The 24,183-nt window shown below is 38.6% G+C and overlaps 1 protein-coding gene across 2 annotated transcripts in view; it reads right to left on the reverse strand.

The window, feature by feature from the left end:
- The window catches only part of LOC131216981 (transcription initiation factor TFIID subunit 5), a 76,639-nt gene extending 54,650 nt beyond the window's left edge, over positions 1–21,989 (reverse strand). Inside the window, exons 1-8 of one of the 2 annotated variants that reach the window (XM_058211636.1) lie at positions 21,692–21,985; positions 18,099–18,180; positions 12,194–12,272; positions 11,966–12,063; positions 11,811–11,867; positions 4,120–4,207; positions 3,872–3,981; positions 1,644–1,751 (exon numbers count right to left, since the gene is read on the reverse strand). In XM_058211636.1, coding sequence (XP_058067619.1) covers positions 1,644–1,751; positions 3,872–3,981; positions 4,120–4,207; positions 11,811–11,867; positions 11,966–12,063; positions 12,194–12,272; positions 18,099–18,180; positions 21,692–21,849 — 780 coding nt within the window. In that variant the 5' untranslated portion in view covers positions 21,850–21,985. Of the gene's footprint in view, positions 1–1,643; positions 1,752–3,871; positions 3,982–4,119; positions 4,208–11,810; positions 11,868–11,965; positions 12,064–12,193; positions 12,273–18,098; positions 18,181–21,691 lie in introns of both variants that reach the window. The other variant, XM_058211637.1, reaches the window with a different exon arrangement.
- Positions 21,990–24,183: the final 2,194 nt, after the last annotated feature.

Consider the following 24,183-nt stretch of genomic DNA (forward strand, 5'->3'; position numbering starts at 1 on the left):
GAATCTGGTTCCTCAAAACTCCACCATTTCTGAGAAAGGTTCCAGTTTCACTCTTCGATCCTCCGACCTCTAAGCTCCTTGGACATTTGAATGTCATCCCATTTTATGAAGTGATAACTATGTTTTCCTCCGCTCCCTTCCAAAAAGAGTTGTTTATATGATTTATTTTTTTTAAGTTTTTAGACCCAAATCACACCCAACATAAAACATGACCCATGGATGAATGGATCAAGTTTGGATTCTCATAGACCAGATCAAATTCATCTATTAAATAGATCAGCTTATTTCTTATTTGAACCTCACCTAATTTTAATGTGTTGGATCTAGCTCTGAAACCAAACCTGATTTTTAATAGTTTGGACCTGTAACTCAACTCCCTCCAACATGACCTGATTTGATCCATTTGCAACCCCATTTTGCATATGTGGGCTTGTACTGTCTCCTTGAGTTTTTTATGTGATTGGAAGTTGTCCTACATAGAGGTGGAATGCCACACACCTTTGGATGTATATTTTATCTGATATGAAATAGTTGGTGTTGGTCTGAATCTTGATTTATGCTTGAGTCATAGGGGGCAGTGTCAGATGATCAGTTATGAGAATTGGTAGACTAGCATGGCTGTTGTTCACCTATCTTGGTTGCCAGCTTCCAATAAATAGGTGCTTCCATGAGCTGAGAGACGGTTGAATCTCTCAACTTGTGTAGTTGAACATTTTCAAGTGCATATGACATGCAATGACAGAAGAGAGATGTTAAGAGAGTGAGTTATCCACTAAAATGAGCAAAACTATGACCTCAGGGCAAGTTTGTAGTCGGACAGGAATAGTGGGTTAGTCAAGAATGATTTAATGAACTGAGCACAATGACCAATAAAAACTGCCAGTCTAATTCAGCTGAAACAGGGAGTAGCCAAGCATTTTAAGAATGAGAGGACAGTTTTGTGCAATTTTTCACCAGATATATTTGGCCACTAGTACTCATGCTCTGGCCAAAACAAGCAGTTCCTCCGAGTTCAGAATCACAGTGATTTTTGAAACATTGTATTAGATTGTCAAGATTTGAGAGAGAATTTTGTTTGTAAAGTGGAAGAGATTTTTTACCCTTCTACATTTTTAAACTAAGCCATCCAAATATTGTAATAATATCTTTCCAGCAATTCCAAAGCATTGGGTGCAGAAGGTGAGTAGCAAGAAACGTCACCAAGAAGGGAGAGCATATTATAGACTAACCTAAAGGAACAGTTTAGCACCTGTTTGGAATAGAAGAGAATCAAGACACTAGATTTTTTGTTCTTAGCTGAAAGATTTGAATTTGAACAAGTGGGACGCATGATTTCTCTAGAAGGTGTCAGGTTCCTAGGCCAAAGTAGAAACGCATTACAAGGTTGCTTTGTCCAATCCATTTCCTTTTGTCTCCCAATTGAAATGAAGCATGCGGGACAATCATATCTGTTTCAATTAGTGCCACCCACGTGCAAACAGGCCTATAAGATGCACATCTAAAATGCCTCACAATAGTCTTCATGCTTAGCTTGTTAATTGCAAATGTTCACTTTGCTAAGGGAAAAAAATCATTATATATACCAAAAGATAAGATATCATAACTTTATATGCTTAATAGAATCTTTCCTGTTGATTGCTCACCTTGTTCTCTTCCACATCCCCATCTTTGTTTTCGCCTTCTACTTTTTCAGAAACTGAAAGCAAACCTGAGGACTTTTCCAAACGTTCTTCTAAAGAATCCTCAAGCAACTACAATTTAGCAAATGTATGTTAGATGGAAAAGGCATGGCAGAAAATAAATGAAAATGCTCATACGAGACATGCAAAGCACACATTTCCAACAGGCTGGAGGCTTCTAACTCCATTGAGCATGTGAAAGTAAATAGAAAAGGGAGATGGAGACTGTGTAGTCAAAGGCGACCCAGGCACACCCCCAGGTGTTTAGGCCATGGCGTGCGAGCCTGGACCCTAGCTGATGCCATTGACCCTAGGCATGCACCTGAGTGTGCCTAGGCACGCCTGAATCACTTGGGCAATTTGACATGTCCTTTTAAGTTTTTTTTTTTTTTACCCACCCTTTAAGGGTGTAAATACATAAGAGGGGGTCTTTTTAAACCCTATTTCAACAAATATACTCCTTTCTTTTGAGATTAGAAGCTTAAGATTTCTTTTCCCCAAATTTCAACATCTTCTCTCATTTCTTCTTCTTGCGTTCTTCTTCTAATAGTGAGCTTTTGATTAATGGTTATTAGTTTAGTTGTTGACAAGTTTCATGAACAGTTTGATTAATGATTATTGATTAGTTGATTACTAATACTAGTTTGATAAACAGATGGTTCAGTGTGTGAGTTCATTTTGCTTGTCTTAGATCTTTCCTTTGAAATTTGAAGTGGTGTTGATTTTGATTGATTAAAAAACAAGCATGCCTATAAATATTATGTATATATTAATATTTATTATATATTTGATGTCGATATTAGTGTTTATTATACATTTAAAAAATTGCACCAGGAAATTCCAGGCATGCCCCTAGGCACGCCTGCAATTCAAGCGATCCATGGGCAGGTGCCCCAAGCACCTTTAGGGCGTGTTTGGCCGGACCGATCCCATGGGATTTGGTGGGATGGAATGGTTTTTAAGGTAATGATGGTGGTGTCAGTGTTTGTCTCTTGATCCCATGGGTTTGGGATAACCCATGGGATATCCAGCAGCGTGTTTGGATGGTCACAACTGGATGGGTTTGCATCTCCACTGCTTCTCATGGTGTGCCTCACTCACTGCTTTATAGCTGCCTCAAAACAACTTCATGGCTGCATGAAGGCAGGTGAAAATGATGGAGGAAGTAGATATCTCATTGATATCTTGGTGGGCCCTACACAGGGGTGAAAACTTATATCTCGGGATTGGCGGCATCCAGGCGCTGTTTACGAGGGTGCGTGGAATGGTTTTATCCTACCGTCCCAAACAGAAAATGGGATGGGATGTAAACAGTATAACCCATGGGATCCGTCTTAATCCCATATCCAGCGCCCGGCCAAACACGCCCTTAAGAACACTGGATGGAACAGATCATGCAGGCAGAAAAATAGTCTCTGCAGGACTGTAACTTTTGTGGCCCTTCTCCATGTACAATCCACATCAAAATTTAAAGTTCCAAAATATTCTAAAGATCAAACTTCTCTTTTATATTTCGTTTCTGAAGACTCAGAATCCTAAGGCTTTCCAGAGATCCTGACATAAGAGTTAACTTGGCACAAACTTAGACAATTATCTTACTGCATCTCATCCCCATTCTTTGGTGGGCGTTACCTCGGGATCTAGTTGATATCAGACAAGATTCCAGCAAGCTATGGTTCCCTTAATATAAAATACTGAAGAAAGGCATCGTTGATAATTAAGTTGAAAATGAGTCTAAGAATACAATCTCCCTATAATCACAGAAGATTTAAAACACACACACACACACACACACACACACACATAAAAAATGGACAACATGGTGTCCCCGCCCCATTTTGAGGCGAGACTATTCCCTGCGGATGCATGCAACCACATGCATTGGGTAATGCCGGGGAGGGGAGTCGAACCCACACCAGTAGGGAGCAAACCCATGATGTCGGCTGCTCATCCAAACCCCGTCCCATTTTTTTATATATAAATTAAAAACATATAAATTGACTGGCTATTATCTCCAATATATTGATATACTTACACACCTCAAGTAACAAAACTAATGAAAGCAATTGGAAAATCATGGAGAAGGAATTACATCTTTTCCAACAAGGCTGATCAAAAACATCAGTTTATGGTAAATGACAACACATCAAATAACAAGCAAAAATGAAAGCTAGTTGGCTTTCTTGACTCACCCCCCACAGTATTTCTTTCTGATTTATCTGATTAGCAGTATCCTGGCTACTACCAATTAGAGTTACAGCCTCTGCATCATCAGAAATTGAGCTGGGCTGTCCAGGAGAGACTGTCAACCAAAGATTATGAGAAAAACATTCATAATAGAATATGCAGAGGTCTTTGAAAAGCGAAAGTGGAGACACACATGATGAAAAAGAAATGAATAGTCATCCATGTTTCATGTTTATGATGAAGATGATTTTACCTTGGAAATTGATGCGTTCATTGACTATTCCAAGCATAGTTATGGATTGCGTCTTGTGTAGATATTGCAGTAGAAGTTCGTACGAATACTGAGGCCAAAATAACAGTTAGCATTTGCCATGTCTTGGAATACAATCCAGACCAATGCAACCCTTCATTCACTGATGGTTAGCAATAAAGGAAGCTTATGATTCATGGCTGTAACTGTTGTAGCGAAAGGAGGGGAACATAAATAATATCTGAAATAGAAAACATAAAGGACTACAACAAATTCAACCACAGATGCATCATGCATGCGATTCATAATAGGAACCGTGAAATTTACAATGACTATACCAAGCATGATAACCATTTTCCTAATCTTAAAAAACGAATGCATAAATCATAAAACATGAAATTAGCATTGTGGGACCTAAATGCAATCCCTTCAAATAAGAGTTTCCTCTTTACCTCAAAAGCTAACTTGTGCACTGAATATGGCCTCCTAAAGGATGGTCGTCGTTGTCAATTGTCATCATCATAGCATTGTCCAAGCTTTTTGGGGGTGGCTTCGGGAATTTTGTTTCACTTATCATTCCTATCTAAGGCCCTATCCTCGGCAAATGTAGAATAGCCCATATACCTTCTCACCACCTCAGGCCAAAGTCTCTTAGATCTTCCCCTCATCCTCATTGCAGGCCCTTCAACTGTGATCAAAAGTCCACACCTTACTAGGGCCATCTTCAGCTTTTGTAGCACATGGCTAAACCATCGCAATTGGCTCTCCATCATTTGATCTGCTATGAGGGCCTAAGGATGTGATGAAAGATTAGATTGATACATTAGATCAGGCTCTGACCAAAAGCTCTTAACAGTCTGACTTACCAACCACACCAAATAGCTTCCCTCCCTCCCCCTCTTGCTACTTATCCGGTGTTATGCATGTTCTAAATTCTAGATATCTTGTCTTGTATGCCTAAATAGTTTGTTCAGTGTAGCATATGGCTTCATAAATACACCAATTTAAAGCTTAACTAGATCTCCAGAAGCAGAAGCTTTCCGAAAGTAAATTTGGTATATCCACTAGTTCTTAAGAGTTGCGATCTACAAATTGGTTATTCGGATTTACTTGCCTGGAGCATTTCAGATTGTGTACTTCTTTTTTTAATAGATTGTGTATTATTTTATTTGGTACGTCCATGCTTTCTAGTTTCATTCACATGTTTAGCTCTTTGCTTACACACTTTCACTTTGTAATCTACATGTGATCAATAATGGGGCCCAAGTCGCATTCCTAGCCATTGTTGAAGACCTCACACTAGATAGATGCACGGATTGCTTGTTTGGAGCATTTGGACCATTGGATTGCATGGGTGCATCGACCGGCCCGTTGGATCGTGCGTGATGGACCTTTGGACCACTCTTGATCATAGCCCATCTTGATCGTGGACCACCCCATTGGCCACGAATAGTTTAGGATAGTTTATATTTATTTGTAGTGAGTAGTTTTTGTCATTTATTTTATTATTTTTCGACTATTGTACGTTTTACTTGAGATGGGCTTTCTTCTATGAGAATTCTTTCTTGAGAGAGTTTTTGCAAAAGTCTCTTTCTAAGACTAAAAGGTGTGGAACCCTTTAGGGTTTATTATGAACCATGAATGAAAAGAGTTTCCTGTCTTTTGCTATGTGATTTAGCAATTCATCATGTGATTGGATTGATGGTGTGAAGCCATTTGGAGAGTGATTTCTCTAGTTATCCTCTGGTTTTCTCTCTCAAGGTACTTTCTTCTCATCTCTCTTTCTTCTTCTTCTTCTCTTTCTTCTTTTCTTTTTTATGATTCTAAACCACCCTAAATGTAACCTACACCCAACTGAACCCAAGCTCTAGCTATGAATAGTGTTGTGTGAACAGTGTCCATATAGACAGCCCAATCCGTGGCTCCCTTCTTCGAATCTTCAACCTCCGTCTTCCCTTTAATCCCCTTTACAAAGCCCCTAAACATAAATCTCAAACCCTAACCCTAAGATTCCTAAATCTCAAAACCCCCAATCTTTCGAAACCCTAATCCCCAAATCTGAACCTTATTCCGAATTCTCCCAAAATCCTATAACCCTAAACCTAATTTTCCTAATTTTTCCCAACCTATTAACTCTAAATCCTCAAATCCCTAAATTGAAACCCGAAATTCCTAGCTTGCTAAATACTCTAAACATATTCCCTACATTCCCTACCTATGCGTCTTATGGAGTTTTTATCTTCTACACGATCCTAATTACTTGATACTTTATAAGAATCACATTGTGGGACTGTTAGGTGTTTTGAACCTCAACATGTTGCAAACCTGAGTTTCATTAACTTGTGGTAGTTTAGCGTTATTTTGTCTTTTGATTACTCTAGTTAATCTGCTATCGAGTTTCAACGCATCGTATTAGGTTGGATCATCCCGTTCTGCGTCAAATTTGGTATCAGCGCCCATAGGTTTAGCATAGGTTATCATATTCATTACATCTAGGGTTGTTAGCGCATCCAGTGCATTTAGAGTAATATAGGGTCATCTAGAGTTGTCTAGGATCATCTACGGTCTGTGTGATTTTCCATGATACTGGTAAATCCGGGTAAATACATAATTATTACTTTTTCACCTTGTTTGAAAATGTGAGAGTAATTCCACCTGGAAAATCAATACAAAAGTGTTGACTTAAATCCGTGGACCCCACCATAATGTATATAATATATCCGCACCGTCCATCTATTTTATTAGAACAATTTGAGGCATGAGCCGAAAAATGAGGCAGATTCGACACTCAAATGGCCCACACGAAAGGAATCAGTGGCCTTAATTCGTCCACGGTTAAAAGTTGTTTTCTTCACTAGGCCCTCATTGAGGTTTTTTCATCATCTAACCTGTTCATAGGGTCACACAAACACGGATAAGGGGAAAACACAAATATCAGCTTGATTCTAAACTTTTAAGGGCCCCAAGAAGTTTTTAATGGTAAGCATTCGATTCCCATTATTTGCTATGGTGTGGTCCACTTGAGCTTTGGATCTACCTCATTTTTTTGCTCATGCCCTAAATTCAGCTAGCATAACAAATGAGCGATGTGGATAAGTCACATACATCATGATGGGCCTCACATTGATTTTGTAAATTTCTCGATTTAAGTATTAAAAAAGTAAGTTGTCATATCATCATTGGGAAAGATAAGGTAATTACCTAGGTAAATAATCATTACCCATTTACATGGTAATTACATTTGAGCCTAAAAATCAAACAGGCCCCTAGGGTATGGTCGAGTCTTCACCTTAGGTTTTTAGTGCATGTCCACATGATCTAGGCATGGTTTTGGTCTTCACCCTACTACCATGAATCTAGAACAGATTGTCGAGACCCTTAATGCTATCAACACCTGTCTTACGGCCACTGAGGCTCACAATAGGACCACCGCTACTCAATGGACCTTGACCAATGCGCACGTCAATTAGCTAGAAGCTTCTCTTCAGGAGAACCCCGACACTAAGGAAGATGTCCATTCTCAAGCCGAGGGTCAAGTTGAAGGTCGTGGACACGGGCGTGGCCAAAGTGTTGGCCGTAGTGGCGTGCACGTGCAACCACATCATGAGGAGTGTCATTACCACCATGACTGAGATGCACATGTCATGAAGAGTGATAAAGTTGAGGCCCCTAGTATTGATGGTCGCCTGAACCCCAAGGCATTCCTCGACTAGATAACGTACATGGACCACTACTTTGAGTGATATGACATGTCTAATGACCGTCGTGTGAGGTTTACCAATATGAAGCTGGTGGGCCAACCTAAACTATTCTAGACGAATGTGGAGCGATTGGTGGAAAGATCTGGAGAGGATCCAAGCTCTCTTTAGGTTGAGATGAAAGATATATTAATAGAAATATTTTCCATTTCCTATCAACAGAGGCTCCTGGATCAATGGCAATCCCTTAGGCAAGGATCCATGTCGCTTTGATGAATACATGATGCGATGTAATGTTCAAGAGGACCCACTAGTCACACTGTCCCGTTTTAGAATGGGCCTCCGCCCATAAGATCTAGCATGAGCTCATTCATCACAATGTGAGCACTCTAGAGCACGCCTATCAGGTGGTGCAAGAGTTGAAGCGGTATCTAAAACTGTTATTCGTTAAGCGGGTTGATCCAAGAGATTATCACATCAAGCCCACTCCGCAAGGAGCCAGACCAAACGCCCTACTAGTTTGAGTCCCACCTACAGAGATGAAAAGGGGAAAGGGTTGGTTAGTACTAGTGTGTGGGCCGATGAGTCCACACAATGTTACAATTGCCGAGAATATGAGCATTTCACACATCAATGTCCTACAAAAGAGCGAAATAAGGCCCTCATCATTGGCAAGTTGGATAAAGATGTGGCTGATCAGGGATAGTACGAAGAAGAATTTTATCAGCCCGATGTACTAGTACTAGTGATGAAGAAGTTAAGCCTGTTGAGATCGCACCCCTTGCATTTGTTAGGTGTTGTCTTGGATCCTCTTCTTCCCATAGTCACCATGGAAAAGGAGAAGAACAATAGAGTTGCAACCTAAGTCTCTCCATATTGTCACTATGAAAGTATTTGACAAAAAGAAGGATGGAACAATAGAGTCAGTTCCTATGTCAGTATCCCCATAGGCAGTTAGTTTGCAAATGCATTTTCATGTCATATCCATGATTTACAAGTTGAAATTAGAAAACAGATTAGCATCAGCACTGAAACACACAAGATAGTCACCGACTCTCATCACAGGTTCAAAGAGTTCAGATAGGTGACAATGTGATAGTTCGTATGAGGCCCGAATTGTTTCCGCAAGGGGTCATTAAGAAACTACAAGCCCGTAGTGTAGGACCTTATAAGATACTGAGTAAATTGGGACATAATATGTATGTTGTGGATCTTACACCTGACATGGGTTTTAGATCTTTATTCAAAGTGGATGATCTTTTATCTTTTGAGGGTCCAGTACCTACAACTATTAGCCTTTATTCAAACCATCACCGTCATCTTGATGATAGCCCTCCCAACCTGTCCCATGACCTTTGGCCTATATTCGTCTATTCTTCCTAGCATCTACCTCTTTTGCCATACACACGTACTAAGAGAGACAATAAAGGATATCAGGTATGAGCGAGTGGTTTCCACACGACATGAAGGTTATCAGGAGTACCTCGTCAAGTGGAAGGGCAAGCCAAATTTAGACAACATATGGATCACGAATACAAAGCTTCAGCGACAAGACCCAAATCTCCTCAAGCATCACCGTCACTTTATTTCGCTAGAGACTATCTCCCCAGCCGAGGGGAATTTATGAGGACATCTGAGCACATATGGCTAGACAATCATTATATGGTGGGGCCCACGGGCCCAAGTTGCATTCCTAGCCATTGTTGAAAACACCGCACTGGGTAGATGTGCATGGGTTGCTTGTTTAGGGCATTTGTACCGTTGGATTGCATGTGTGCATTGATCGGCCCGTTGGGTCGCACACAAGGAATGCAGTATTGGTTAAGTATCGGCCGTATCGACCGATACGTAATGGTAACGACCGACCCCGTTACGTGATACGGGGTCGTAACAGCCACCCCCCGATTTTGTGATCATAACAGTCCCGTAACGGCCGTTACTGCCCAGTAACAGTCATACAACTAGTTTTTTTTCTTTTTAAGCTTTGATTTTTCACTTTTTTATACTTCTTCCTTCCAAACTCTTCCTAAATCATTATATTGCAATTTTCAACCACCCTTAGCTTGAAATTAAGGATAAAAACAACTTATATTAAGGATTTTCTTTATTCGAAGCTCCATGAGCCATTTTTCAGAAATTCCTCAAAAATAGGTATTTATACTTTTTATTCAATGTGTTGTTGTTTTAATAGTAGAATATGATGTGTTAATCATAATAGAACATATTAATGTCCATTTAACAGATTATTGTTGTGATTTTATAATTTTTTATAATTTTTTTCTATTTACGCACTATTTTCGGCCCTTTTTTTTTAATTTGAAAAATCAATTTTTATTCAATGTGTTGTTGTTTTAATGGTAGAATATGATGTGTTAATCATAGTAGAACATATTAATGTCCATTTAACAGATTATTGTTGTGATTTTATATTTTTTTATAATTTTTTTCTATTTATGCACTATTTTCGGCCTTTTTTAATTCGAAAAATCAATTTTTATTTAATATGTTGTTGTTTAAATGGTAGAATATGATGTGTTAATCATAGTAGAACATATTAATGTCCATTTAACAGATTATTGTTATGATTTTATATTTTATTTTTTTTTTCTATTTACGCACTATTTTTTGCCCTTTTTTAAAAAATTCAAAAAATCAATTTTTATTTAATGTGTTACTGTTTTAATGGTAGAATATGATGTGTTAATCATAGTAGAACATATTAATGTCCATTTAACAGATTATTGTTGTGATTTTATATTTTTTTAAGTAAATCCTATAATCTGAACCTTAATCTGAATTCTCCCAAAATCCTATAACCCTAAACCTAATTTCTCCAATTTTCCCTAACCTATTAACCCTAAATCCTCAAATCCCTATATTGAAACCCTAAATTCCGAATTTGCCAAACACTCAAAACTTATTCCCTAACCCTTAAAACAGCCCTAAACATGCAAAACTTTTACAACTCAAGTAATTCCATGAATGTTCATATTTAATACGTACACTTGATCTTAGCCAAAAGGCCGATCCTGACTACTTGATACTTTATAAGAATCACATTGCAGGACTGTTAGGTGTTTTGAACCTTAACATGTTACAAATCTGAGTTTCTTTAACTTTTGGTAGTTTAACGTTATTTTGTCTTTTGATTGCTCTAGTTTATCCGCTATCTAGTTTCGACGTATCATATTAGGTTAGATCATCCTGTTCTGCATCAATTCAAAAACCTTGTACAATTCCTCTTTCACTTACTAAAGAGAAGGCATTGTAATGTTTGGTGAAAAAACCTTATAGCTTACCACTAATAGCTCGGACAAGGCTGTGATGACGTTGATGATGATAGGGTCATGATGCATGGAGAAGTTAGCAGTCTCAATGCACAAGTGAGGCCCATGGTTAGCTGATCCAGATTGTTGAAGACAGGCCCCACCATGGAAGAAGTATTGCCCAAAAATCTCGCAAGCTAGAAGATATTGAACCTTCAATCAATGGCCCACAAATAGACAATAAAGCAAACTAAACAGAAACAGTCCAAGAAGGTACGCAGAATATTATACAGCCAGGATCTACCAATCTGGAAGATTTTAGGGGCATCCACATCCATCATGGGACCTACAAGATCCATGGCCTAGATCACCTAACCATGGAAGCCACTTGTACGAATTGGATGGCTTAGGACACCATGCACATCCTAACATCATGCTCAGTATTAAATATTTATATCTATAGGCGAACACTTCACCACCATGATAATGCATGCAGGCAGCAAAACAGTATTCCTACTCCAACAAATCATACATGTCTCAAACTTGGCATCCAAATTGGACTATTTGGTATTAATTTCTGAAAATAATAACCGCCAGTGACTATGTTAACCAAATCATAATGACAGGATGAACAAAAGCATTACAACTTTACAGGAGTACAAGAGAGATTCTTCCAGATAGCACAAAACCACAATTGCAAAATAATAAATTGAGAAGATTAGGAAAGCACCTGGCATATCTTTATGTTGACCTTGCTCTGCCTAAGAGTATGAGCGAATTCCATCTCCTGCATTGGAGTAATAAAAACTAAGATTATTAGAGATCTAACTATATCGATCCTTCTTTCTTCTTTTTTTATTGTGATAGCTTGATCAATTCAATAACCTCCAAGTGTGAGGGAGAAAGAATCCCTTCCAATTTCTGAAGGTCCCGTAAATGAATCAGTTCATGGTCTTCACGGAAGCTATTAAAAAAAGCTCGAGCTGCAAAAACCACTCTCAATTAGGTAAATTAAGGACACAAATTATAATGGTCATAATAACCCTTCAATCCAAGATGCTTTGCCATCTATGAAGCAATTTAGCTTGAAAAACAACAAAATTGAAAGTATACCTTCCTGTGTATGCCCTTTTGCCACAAGATCCATAAAGCAATGGATAAATACAGGATACAACACCCGAAGCAACTCATGCTGCACAATTCAACCAATGTTGCATTAAAAGTGCTGCCTATAATTATCAATGTGCTTAAAACTAGAAAGAAATTGCACTTGCAACAGTGATCTGCTTGTTTTGAACTAGGTTCAACTCTTGAATAGCTCAATCATTTAACAGTGCAAATGGGTCAAGTCAATCCAACAGGTCATTGGACCCAAACCATAGCTAACAGATCCATATATTAATTGGATCCACTGGGTACTTTTGGGTCCAAAGATTGACTGGAATATCAAATGGGTCAGATCTTGAAACTCTCAAAGCTGACCCTACCCTAACCTTTAAATCGGTCAAGTTTGGACCACTCAAAAATGGAGAACACCCAAAATCCAACCAGAACCCAATTTGCCTGACCCTCCTTCATTTAAAGTAATCAAAGCAAATAACTAAAACCTAAAACCCTATCTAAAGAAAACACGCCATATAGTGCTTAAAACAAAGTCAATCTTAAATAGGGAATTAAAATTAGACAAACCCAACATAATCCATGCCTAACCTCAATCCATACATAAATGGCTCACGTATGAATCCTCTTAGTCTAGACCCCACCAAACCTAACTTATTTGATTTGAACCTGAGCCACATATTAGGATTGGGTCTGGGGCCGAAATCCAAGTCCGATTATTAAACAGGTTTAGAATGGATTCCCCTTGACGCAATCCATTTGCACCCCTCCAGTGGTTACTATTCTAACAAATAACAATAATAATAAGAAGACGAATAAGAATAAAATATAGGGAAAACAATAAGGAAGAAAATATGCGTGACCCGTGTTGTCATGTGCAACCGCATATGCGCATATGCGATCGCACATGCGCATATCCATATGCAAATTGCATATGTGATCATGGCATATGCAAAAATATGCGATCGCATATGCAATGTTGTCGAATCGCATATGCAATCATGTGCGATCGCATATGCCTATGCGCATATGCGATCGCACAATCACATATGCGACCGCATATTTTTTGTTTTATTTTTTATTTTATTTTTTGCAAAATTTATATATATATATATATAAAAGAAGAAGAAGAAGAAGAAGAAATTAAGGGTAACTTTCCCAAGTAAATAAATAACTAATTTTACATATTTAAAATATATTTGAGAGAAATAAAATCGATTAAACAATGAATTAAATAACAAGTGCTTGAATCTTGATCTTTCAACTTCCAAGATAGGGAATGTAGGGGAATGGGAGAGGGAGAGAGAGAGAGAGAGAGAGAGAGAGAGAGAGAGAGCACTTGGAAGTAGGAAATATAAGAGAGAGATTAAGACCACTTGGAAGTAGGAAATATGAGAGAGAGAGAGAGAGATTAAGACCACTTGGAATTAAGAAATGTAAGAGAAGAATAGAGTAAAAGAGTTTTGGAGTGAGAATATTGCAAATGGGGGAGGTTTGGAAGCCTTATAGTTAAAAAGTTTTTTTTTTACAAAAAATAATAATAATAAAATAATGTGCCAACCGTTGGCCAATATGCGATCGCATATGTTGTATGCAATCGCATACATCGCATATGCAACATATGCGATCGCATATGCGATCTGCATATGGATATGCACGTATGCAACTACATATGCGCATACGCCGTCGCACATGAAAACAATGCGCATATGCGATGTATGCGATTGCATATTCGCCATGGCGCATTAATTTTATTTTTATTTTTATTTTTTGCAAAAAACAACATTTTGCCTATAAAAAGGCTTCCAAATCTCCTCCATTTGCAATATTCTCACTCAAAAACTCTCTTACTCTCTTCTTCTCCTACATTTCTTATTACAAGCTCTCTCTCTCTCTCTCTCTCTCTCTCTCTCTCTCTCTCTCTCTCTCTCTCTCTCTCTCTCTCTCTTATTTCCTACTTCCAAGTGATCTTAATCTCTCTCTCCTACATTCCCTCTCTCTTGGAAGTTAGAAGATCAAGATTCTAGCACTTTCAAGTTTCAAAGAAGATAGCTTGTTGATTTTCTACAATAATAAATAAACAGCTTGTTGATTTTGTTGTTACTTCTTGTTAACTATATTGTTGAATGTTGATGACTTGATGTATAATTGATTTTCTCTCTCAAATCTATTTTAAATGTGTAAAGTTAGTTATCTATTAACTTAGAAAAGTTCCCCTTAGTTTCTTATATTTTTTTACATTTTTTTTTGAAATTTTCCCTTATATATATATATATATATATATATATATATATATATATATATATATATATATATATATATATATATATATTGTTTAAAAAATATGCGATTGTGCGATCGCATATGTGCATAGGCATATGCGATTGCACATGATCACATATGCGATTCGACAACATTGTGCGTGACGAATATCTGTCAAAAAACAAACAAGGCTAATCAAACATAGATTGTCCCCCGACAAGAATAATTTGGTGGCTAGCTGCTTCACTGCCAAGATTGGGGACGGGGTTTGGTGTCCTCCGTGTCGCAAGGCTCTAAATGATGAGGCGGCGGATGATTTCCTGAGGCTTATGATGGGCCTACACAGCATCTCCCCTTACCCTTCTTCCCCGGATAGCCTGGTTTGGAGTGCCTCCCCATCTGGGAAATTTTCAGCCAAATCCCTCTATCAATCAATTAGTCCAGCTTCAACTACCGGTGGGGGTGATATGTTTTACACCTTTTGGTCTTATGGGACTCCCCCAAAGGTAGCCACCTTTGCTTGATTGGTGGGCCAAAGCGCATTCTCACGATTGTCAATCTTCATAAACAGGCCATGATCCTTCTGAACATCTCTTATGTGCATGAGGAATGCAGGGTCCATAGACTATCTTTTTATTCAGTGCGATTTCGTCCATAAAATCTGTTCTGATTTGTTCAAGGCCTTCGACTCGGCATGGGTGATGCCGGCTTCAGTTCTTCATCTGTTTAGGATGTGGCATGCTGCGCAGCTCTCTAATCCTTTCTCGGATCCTCTGACGAATGTCGCTTTTAGCCATCTTATGGAACATTTGGGGGGAGCGTAATGCTAGATGTTTCCGCAGCAAAGAATGTCTGTGGGAGGTTCTTTGGAAAATCAAAAGGAATATTTTGGACTGGGCATGTTCATCTGCTAAAGTGGATTCTTCTCTTGCGCATCTTTTTCTTAAGTTTTAGCTTTTCTTCACTGCCATTGTATTTTTTCTCAGCTTGTTTTCAAGCTGTTTTCTAATAAATCATCTATTACTCATCAAACAAAAAAAAAAAAAAAAAACATAGATTGCCACATTTATGGCAATAGCTAAACTTATAGCAAATTAGCAATGTACTGGACATTCATAGAAAAACCTATGCAAGAGATCTTCAAAGTCTCTCTGAAATCCAATGATATCATAACCCATTAAATTATCTCACACATATGATTTAAACAAATAAAGGAAATATAAAATGCATAAGATATATAGATATATGCATGCATGTATGTGAAAAGATAGAAAAGTCTAGAACAACAAAAAAAGGCATGTATGAATCTATATATATATATATATATATATATATATATATAGATGCTGATTATCTCTAGCATATGGGAAGGAGAGGTTTGATAGCCCCACAAAAACCTCCAGAAACAGCGATAAGTGGAACCTAGCATTGAACAGAACACACAAGCCGCATACCAGATGGGGCCAACTGTGTACATGATTTTGCCAAAAAGTTGAGCTGTTCATTTATCAGTTGATTCACACACATGCGAAATAGACAATCTAAAGAAACTTGCAAGCTCTTTTATGCCATTCTTTTTTAAGGCAACAAATTTAGATTGTTTAGTACTTTAACATGTAAGACCCACTTGACAGCTGAACATCCCGAATTTTCAGTCAGATTATATATACGAAGAGTCCCAACTTATTCACGGCCCGGATGTCCTATAAATGTAGAAGGTCGGCATGTGTGGCTGCATATTGAGGGGTACATGTGGGGTTAGCAAACCTCATGTGAAGAACACTCTCGACATTCTTCAAGAAAATATTTTCATCGAATCATTCAAATGTTCCGTATTTTCCTACTACGGATTCAAGGTTGACTATGAAATGACAAAGCAGACAATCGGTCAAGCAGATTCTCGTTAGTTCTAACTATACTACTAAGCTATTCCTACCTGAGGGTGTTTAAGGCGACTTCTTCCAAGCTAGGGGGAAGTGATCAATCCAGACCCCACACCACATGTGTGCACCACAAGGCCAAAGTGGACCCACCTGACACGTGAAGATCCACCTATTACAGAAAAAAAGATTGAACTGTGGATCTGCTAATCCAACTGATAGATCTACAGGCCAGCCAATTTGACTGCGGAGCCCAAAAGTCCAATCAGATCTTGTTTACTTGACTATGTTTCCACTCATTGCCTAATCTGAGCATCATATGCAACCATACAACTAGAATACCCCATATGGTAGTATAAAGAGAATTGTATGATTGGCATATACATTATTTTAGTAGCTTTAGATATAGTTCATCTGTTTGGATTGCTTCTTTGTAGCAACTAGCAAGTTGAGCTGGATCACACATGTAATAGGTGGACCAATGAGAGCAAGTTCTAGCATGTTCTACAGGACTGTTAATGGCCAATAAAAAGGCATCCAGCCCATACGTAGCGTAGGAGACTAGTGATGATTATTGATTAAATGCAAAGTTCTTTCAAGGGCTCCTCTATTTATGAGTATGGTGTGCATGTGATTGATAGTTCAAGGCTAGTATATTGTTGGGCATCAACTGACAGTCCACTACGTGGCTTGGTAATTCAAAAATGTAACACATTGGTGAAGAATTTGATCTTCAAACTTGATACATTTCCTGTATTCTAAGTACAGATTTCTCCTCAATCTTGTCCCATCAGGTCTTTAGGTGGGCAGACATGTACATGCATCTTTAGTAAAATCCTAGTAATTTTATTCTGAAATCACTATTGATGTTCACTGCTTGGTTGCTCATGAATTGGAGAAATCTTTTCACAGGCAAAACTTCAGGGAACCCAAGGATCACCAAGATTTGCACAAATTATTTCACACCATTAAAGATGATGGGAATCCAAAACTATAAAATTTGAATTTCCAAAAGTCCATTTGAAATGTCTGTTAACATTCCAACCCACCATGGGAGTTATGAGTGCATTCGTTGCACAAAAAGCAAACCCAATCATTACCCTTTTTATACATGACCCATATGCTCTTCCCTTACCAATTCAAATGCATTTTACCAATCACTTCAAGGAAAGGCATATGCCAACAATAATTCAATGCAGTTCAGTCAATTTCTGCTTTAATGAAGATTCTCTAGGCATTTTTTTTCCTGAAGGTTGTGTAACCCCCTCTACACATTGTCAACGCTACCCTAGCATTATCCCAACCCTCCTCTCTCCCTAGAGCCACCTATGTAGTTCCCAAAGGTTGAATTATTAACACAGTCACATCTCAGCCCACATGTGTGCACAAGAAGAGGACCAATTTGCCTTTTTAGGCCTAAGCCTCTCATTATAAATAAGGCATAGGCCTACTTTTTTATCGGGGTATCAATAGCTACGATTATGGAAACTAAAACTGTTTTATGCGAAGGAAAAAAAAAAAAAAGAAGAAGAAGAAAAAGAAGAAGAAGAAGAATTAAACTCTAAAAAGCATGGGTGCTTATAAGCATCTGTAATACCAGCAATGAGAGTGGGGGAAAGTTCTAAAGTGAGCAGCATCTTGCGTAGAAGAAACAAGTTCCTAAATAAACAAATAACTCATTCCCATTGTCATCACAGAATTGAAAAAAAAATAAAAAAAATTGGTCTGGCTCATGTACTTATTGATGAAGTAGTTACCTTGTACAAATCCAATGAACTATATGTCCATGATCTTAGTTTGCTATAACCATCTTGGTATCGCGCCGGACCATTCTCTGATCTGACAAGCAAGCGCCAATTAGAAAGGGAAAAATATAGCTTGAGATACCATGCCATGTGCTGACCATAAAAGTAGAACATGTCTTAGCTATGCAACCATGAACATTGTATCATGAAATTTAACGTGCTAACACTGAATAAAATTGTGATGAAACTTTCAAAGCCTTGTCAAGAAAAATATGATTTGTAAACAGCTAATGGTTGACAACAATTCACAGAGAAGATATTTTACTGAACACTTGGTCATCAGTTCAAGAAGTTCTTGCTGGGATCACCTGATCAACTGCTACTTTTTTATCAGGGTATCAATAGCTACAATTATGGAAACTAAAACTGTATTACTGTTTTATGCGAAGTAAAAAATTAAAAAAAATTAAAAAAAAATTAAAAAAAAGAAGAAGAAGAAGAAGAAAAAGAATAAGAAGAAGAAGAAGTAGAAGAAGAATTAAAATTCAAAAATATTTTCTGTAATTGATGTAGCAAAATGAAGAAAATTGAAACCTAATTGGAGATGAAAGCATGCGATTTCACTTTGTTGATAGCACATTGTTCCTTTAATAGCTACTGCTTTGATAATATCTTCACTTTTAGAAGAAAAGAATAAATTGAAGGAAAAACGGATTCAATATGTGGAACCACGCCACATAGGAAAGTCCATTGAGGCATACTAAAGGGATATAGAGGCACAACTAGATTCTAGAAGAATCTTCCCCTAAGGAAACGACCCTCCACTTTAGAAGTTTCAGGCGGCCCTTCTGGATTCATAGGGGCTAATATAGTTTTTTGGCCGTCCTTGACGAAAATATACACATTATCTCTTCCTTTATGAGTGGCATCACGGTTAGAATTGTCATAGTCGACCGATTAGTATGTGACATGCCTCCATGTCAACTACATTGCATATTACTTCATCTTTATAATGTTTGTCAATTGAAAAGGATACGGTGCACTATTCAGTTACATTCATCTCGCTAACCTTCTTGATCCCACTGATCGTACATGGGGAGGGATGATGCTCCATTTTTAATTGCAATTTTTCCACCATTACCCTGGAGATGATGTACTCGGTGCTCCCACTGTCGATGATCGCATCACAAACTCTTTGATTCACCATACACTTAGTTTGCAAGATGTTATGTCATTGTGGGTGTACATCTTTCCTTGGCGCATACAATAGTCGCCTCAGGACGAGCGACTCGCCATGATCCTGTTGAACCCAACCTGTCTCATCCGTCTCATCCTCTGTGGCGTGCTCCAGTTCCTCAACATCTGGGTCTTCACGTTACATAACCGTTTTTTGAATACTTTGGTGTTGATCCATAGCAAAGTTCCGCGTTTGTATTGCATCTTCTTCCACCTAGGTGGTAGCTAATAATGAAGGCCTGACCGTCAAATTGGCTTGATCATCACTGCTTTAAATTAACATGTAAATGCGAAATTCACCTCCTACCAAACCGACATCTTTGTTGTGTTGCTCATCAGCCAATTGATCTCCAATCTGTTGGATCCAATTGTTGTTGGATGTGATTAACAATTCCACCTTAACTTGACACAATCAGATTTTGCTAATCTAATAGTTGTGTTGTCCGTCATAAGTTCCTCCCATCAGTTTCCAATTGGAACACAAAGTCATCCTTTAATCCATCATCGCGAAGAAACACATACCACGTAGGATCCACCAACAAGCACATGTCGGATAACAATTTTTATTCAAATTATGAATCAGAATATCTTAATTAACTGAACCTAAAAATAGAATATTGATTGGAGAGGCACAAATAAATGGACCAAGCAGGAATTAGTGTAGTTAAACATGCCAGGCACACTACGATCAGACCTGTCCTTATATCTAAATACCCAGGCACACCTAAGCGCGTGCCTGGAGATTCTAGGCACAATGTTTTTTATTTGATATTATCATCGTAATCATCATCTAAGCCTTATCTCAACTAACTGGGGTTGGCTACATGAATCCTGTTCCACTGCACCACTCTGTCAAGGGCCATAACTTCAATTAAATCATAGGTCATCTAATCTTTTCTTACTAGTTCCACCCATATCCTTTTAGGCCTTCCTCTTGCCCCTTTAGAGGCTTCACCTTGCACCAACTCGCCTCTTCTAACTGATGCAATCTTGGTCTTCGTTGCACATGACTAAACCATCTAAGTCTAGTTTCTCTCATCTTATTACTTATTGGTGCTACTCCTAAGTTTCTTTAGATGCATTCACTTCTACTTTTATCCTTCCTCGCACTGCCACTCATCCATCTCAACATCCTCATTTCAACTACTCTCATCCTATGAACATGTTGTTCCTTAACTGCAGCCTATCCCATCAAGCATGGCTAGTCTTAAACTATTGTATAAAATTATCCTTTAGTTTGAGTGATTCTCGACAATCATATAAAACTCTAGAGGTACATCTCCATTTCCTCCACCTAGCTTGAATTCTATGGGCAACATCCTTCTCAACCTCTCCACTCTCTCAAATTAATATCAACCCAAGAAAGTGGTCATTTTTGGAAACTTATTAGTCAACAATCTTAAATAATTCCTCGTTTCCACTCATATTGTTACTAAATTTGTACTTCATATATTGTTTGAATCCAACTTATAGTTGCACAAAGCACAAAGTGAAGCAGCAACAGGGTATTCAATAACAGTACCGATGGTTGTAACAACCACCGTCATCACCATTACATTATGGGTCGATACCGCCTTTTCTCTCTTTTTTTATTGTATTAGCCCTGTAAAGGCCGTTATGGGCCATTTTTTCTGTAGCTGCCGTTACAGCCATGTAACACGTGACATTTTCCACCGTAACTGTTACGTAACAGTTATCACGGTCGTTGCCTAACCCCCTCCTTTTTTTTTTTTTTACAAATTGGAGTTTGGGAGCAGGGAAGCATCTCTTTCAAAATGTAAACAAGTATAAATAGGTTGGAAGAGGAAGCAAGATGGACCTCAAACGGCGTTCCTAGGATTTGAGCTCCCGTCATTTCCATTGTCCTCAATAAACTTGCTATTCCTTGTTTCCACCGTCAATGAACCTTAAACTGTTCCTTGACGTTCATCATGGAACACATCAAGCTAGGCCTTTAATCCATTGGGATTATAACATTTTCTCTAAATCAATTATCGAACATAGAAATCAGTTATTACAGCACTTCTGTTACTTGCCAAAGCATAATTAAGCCATTACTTTTCTATGATAGTGTGATCGAAAGTGTGACTTCATTTTTTTGACACATACACCCTCTCTTTCTATGTTAGGTATTAACAAAGTACAGCAAATTCAATACCGAAAAGTAAAATAGGCCTGTCTATCAAACAGAGAGGCTTATACATCAGCTAAAAACTCCAATGTTTCATCTAAGCAAATCAAAGTACGGACATGAGAAGATGCGAAATCGAAAAGAAAAAAGAAATATATCTTCTGAGAAATTTCCAGCGACGAATCGCTATAACGAGATCGACATTGAAGGGTTTTTAAAGGGTTTGGAGGGAGCTTACTCGGCGAAGAAGAGAATACGTTTGGCAACGTCAGGATCGGTCTGTGAAGCCGAGGGATTCTTGCTCTGCTGCTCTTCCTGGAGAGCGAGCTCCGTTTGCTTGAAACCCTTCTTCTTCAGGTAAGCTAGAACTGCCTTCTCGATCTCTTCCTCCTCCATTGCTGTTGCAGCGAGAGAGAGAGAGAGAGAGAGAGAGAGAGAGATGCTTCTAGGGTTTCATCTTTCCGATGGCTGCGATGAGAGAAGGTGGGATGGAAATTTCAGTCGTCTGCTCCCGCCAGTTGATCGCTGGGGAGGTGGGAAGAAAGAGAATGAATTCGGGTTTGGAGGAAAACGAAAAACCCAAAAAGCTTGTATACTCTGCCGCGATGATGATACGCAAGCACGCACGTAGAATTTACTTCAGAAATTGCGTCCTTGTCAAGATTGAACTGTTCAAAGAATGGTTCTCCGTATAGGGCGTGTTTGGACCAAAACTTGCACTTTTGTCGTCATGAGATTATCGGATTTGATTGACATTTAATTGGACGGTGAAGAATGAAAGATATCCAATGGTCCTAATTTACAACAAACAAGTACAGCTGGGCAACAAGTCAAGTTGGATCGGATTGGGCCGAACTCGACTCGGTCCGAAATATCCATCGCCTAACCGAACTCAATCCGATCCGGGACCGACTCCGAGTCGCCTGACTCGATCCGATCCGATCAAGTGCTTGCCTGATCCGATCCGAGTCTGACTCGGTTAGGGAAACTGAGTCGGATCAGGTTGAGTACGGTTTGGCTCGAGTCTTCTGTTTTAATCGAAATTGAAGAAAACATCTCATCTAATCCATTAATTAGGTCACAACTACATGGATGAAGAGGAAAAACAAATTTCATATTGATCTGAAACTTCTATGACCCTTTAAAGAGTTTCAATGGTAGACATTCAACCCCAAACTGATTTTTGCAGTATGGTCCACTTGATCTTTAGATCTGTCTTATTTTTTGGCTCAACCCTTGAGACGAGCCCACAAAATGGATGGACGGTTTGGATATAACACATACCTCATGGGACCCGCAAAACTTGCTTACATCTGGTGCATGGACAGCATGGTACACCTGCCCATCCGTCTTCCTCACGTCTGTCAGGACTGGAGTCAAACTCGGAAGTCAGAAGTTAGCTTGGGTGCAGCATACCAAGTAACGCAGTACCATAAGTGTATATAGTAAACTACGTGGGTCCAACCATGATGTATTTATTTTATTCACTCCTTCCACACATTTTATAATTCAATTTTATTTTCGTGTACTAAAAATCAATTATATACAAAGCTCAAATGGGCCACACCACTGGAAACAGTGTGAATTGAACATCTACCATTGAAAATTTCTTTGGGGGCGATGGAAGTTTTGGATCAATATGATATTTGTGTTTTCCCTTTATCCATGTCCTTTTGATATAATGAACAGGTCGGATGACAAATAAACATCACCGTGGGTCCCAGGAAGGTTTCAACGGTGGAAATCACTATTCCCACTATTTCTTGTGGCATGACCCACTTGAGCTTTGGATATGTTTCAATTTTGGTCTCAACCGTTAAAATGAGATAAAAAAAGCTAATGGACGGCATGGATAAACAACATGAATTCATAATGGGCCCAACATAGTTTACTCAGTACGATAAAAGCGTACTGAGTAACGCAATCCGATTTATGAGTCGGAACGGTGCACGATGCACTAGTTGAGATGACCGAGGAGATGGATTGGCAGCTCCCGCTACTACCAACCATGCCTGGTAGTCAGTGCTCTGTGGACCCCAACATCATATATTTATTTCATCCATGCCGTCCATTTATTTTTATAGATCATTTTATTATATTAAAAAGTTAAAAACTGTATATACTTAAGGTAAAAATATTTAAAAAATAATAGATCCGGATCGGATCGGATCCATTTGGTTCAGATTGGTCTGGATTTACCACAATCCGAACTCGATCAGATGAACGGTCGGATCTGACTGATCCTACTCGATCTGCAGCGATCCAGGCATTCGGTTTGGTTCGATTCGAATCGGTCCGAATCCGCCGAATCGAGTCAGTTTGTGCCCAACTCTACAAACAAGTATCCATGAATCAAAGGCTAGGATTGCCATACGTATGAACGATGGATGTCATTGATGGGTTTAATTTATAAGTGCATAATAATGTGAAGCATCCTGCTTAGGGGTGTACACAAACCAAGTTAGCTCAGTTAGCTCGCTCAACTCAACTTGAAAAAGCCCAATTTGACTCGGTTCAAAACTGAGTTCAAACTGAGTTGAGCTAATTTTTTGAGCTCGAGCTTGCCCGAGCTCGACTTAACTCGGATCGAACCCCAACTCAAATTGAACTCAGATCAAACCAGTTCGGTGACTCGGTTATTTTTTATATTGATGTTGCTCGGCAAGTGTTTGATGAAGTGACTCAACAAAGTGTTGGTTGGTAACAACAAAGGTATGGATATGAAACAAA

Source organism: Magnolia sinica, chromosome 10, assembly GCF_029962835.1.
Source record: "Magnolia sinica isolate HGM2019 chromosome 10, MsV1, whole genome shotgun sequence".
Lineage (NCBI taxonomy): Eukaryota > Viridiplantae > Streptophyta > Magnoliopsida > Magnoliales > Magnoliaceae > Magnolia > Magnolia sinica.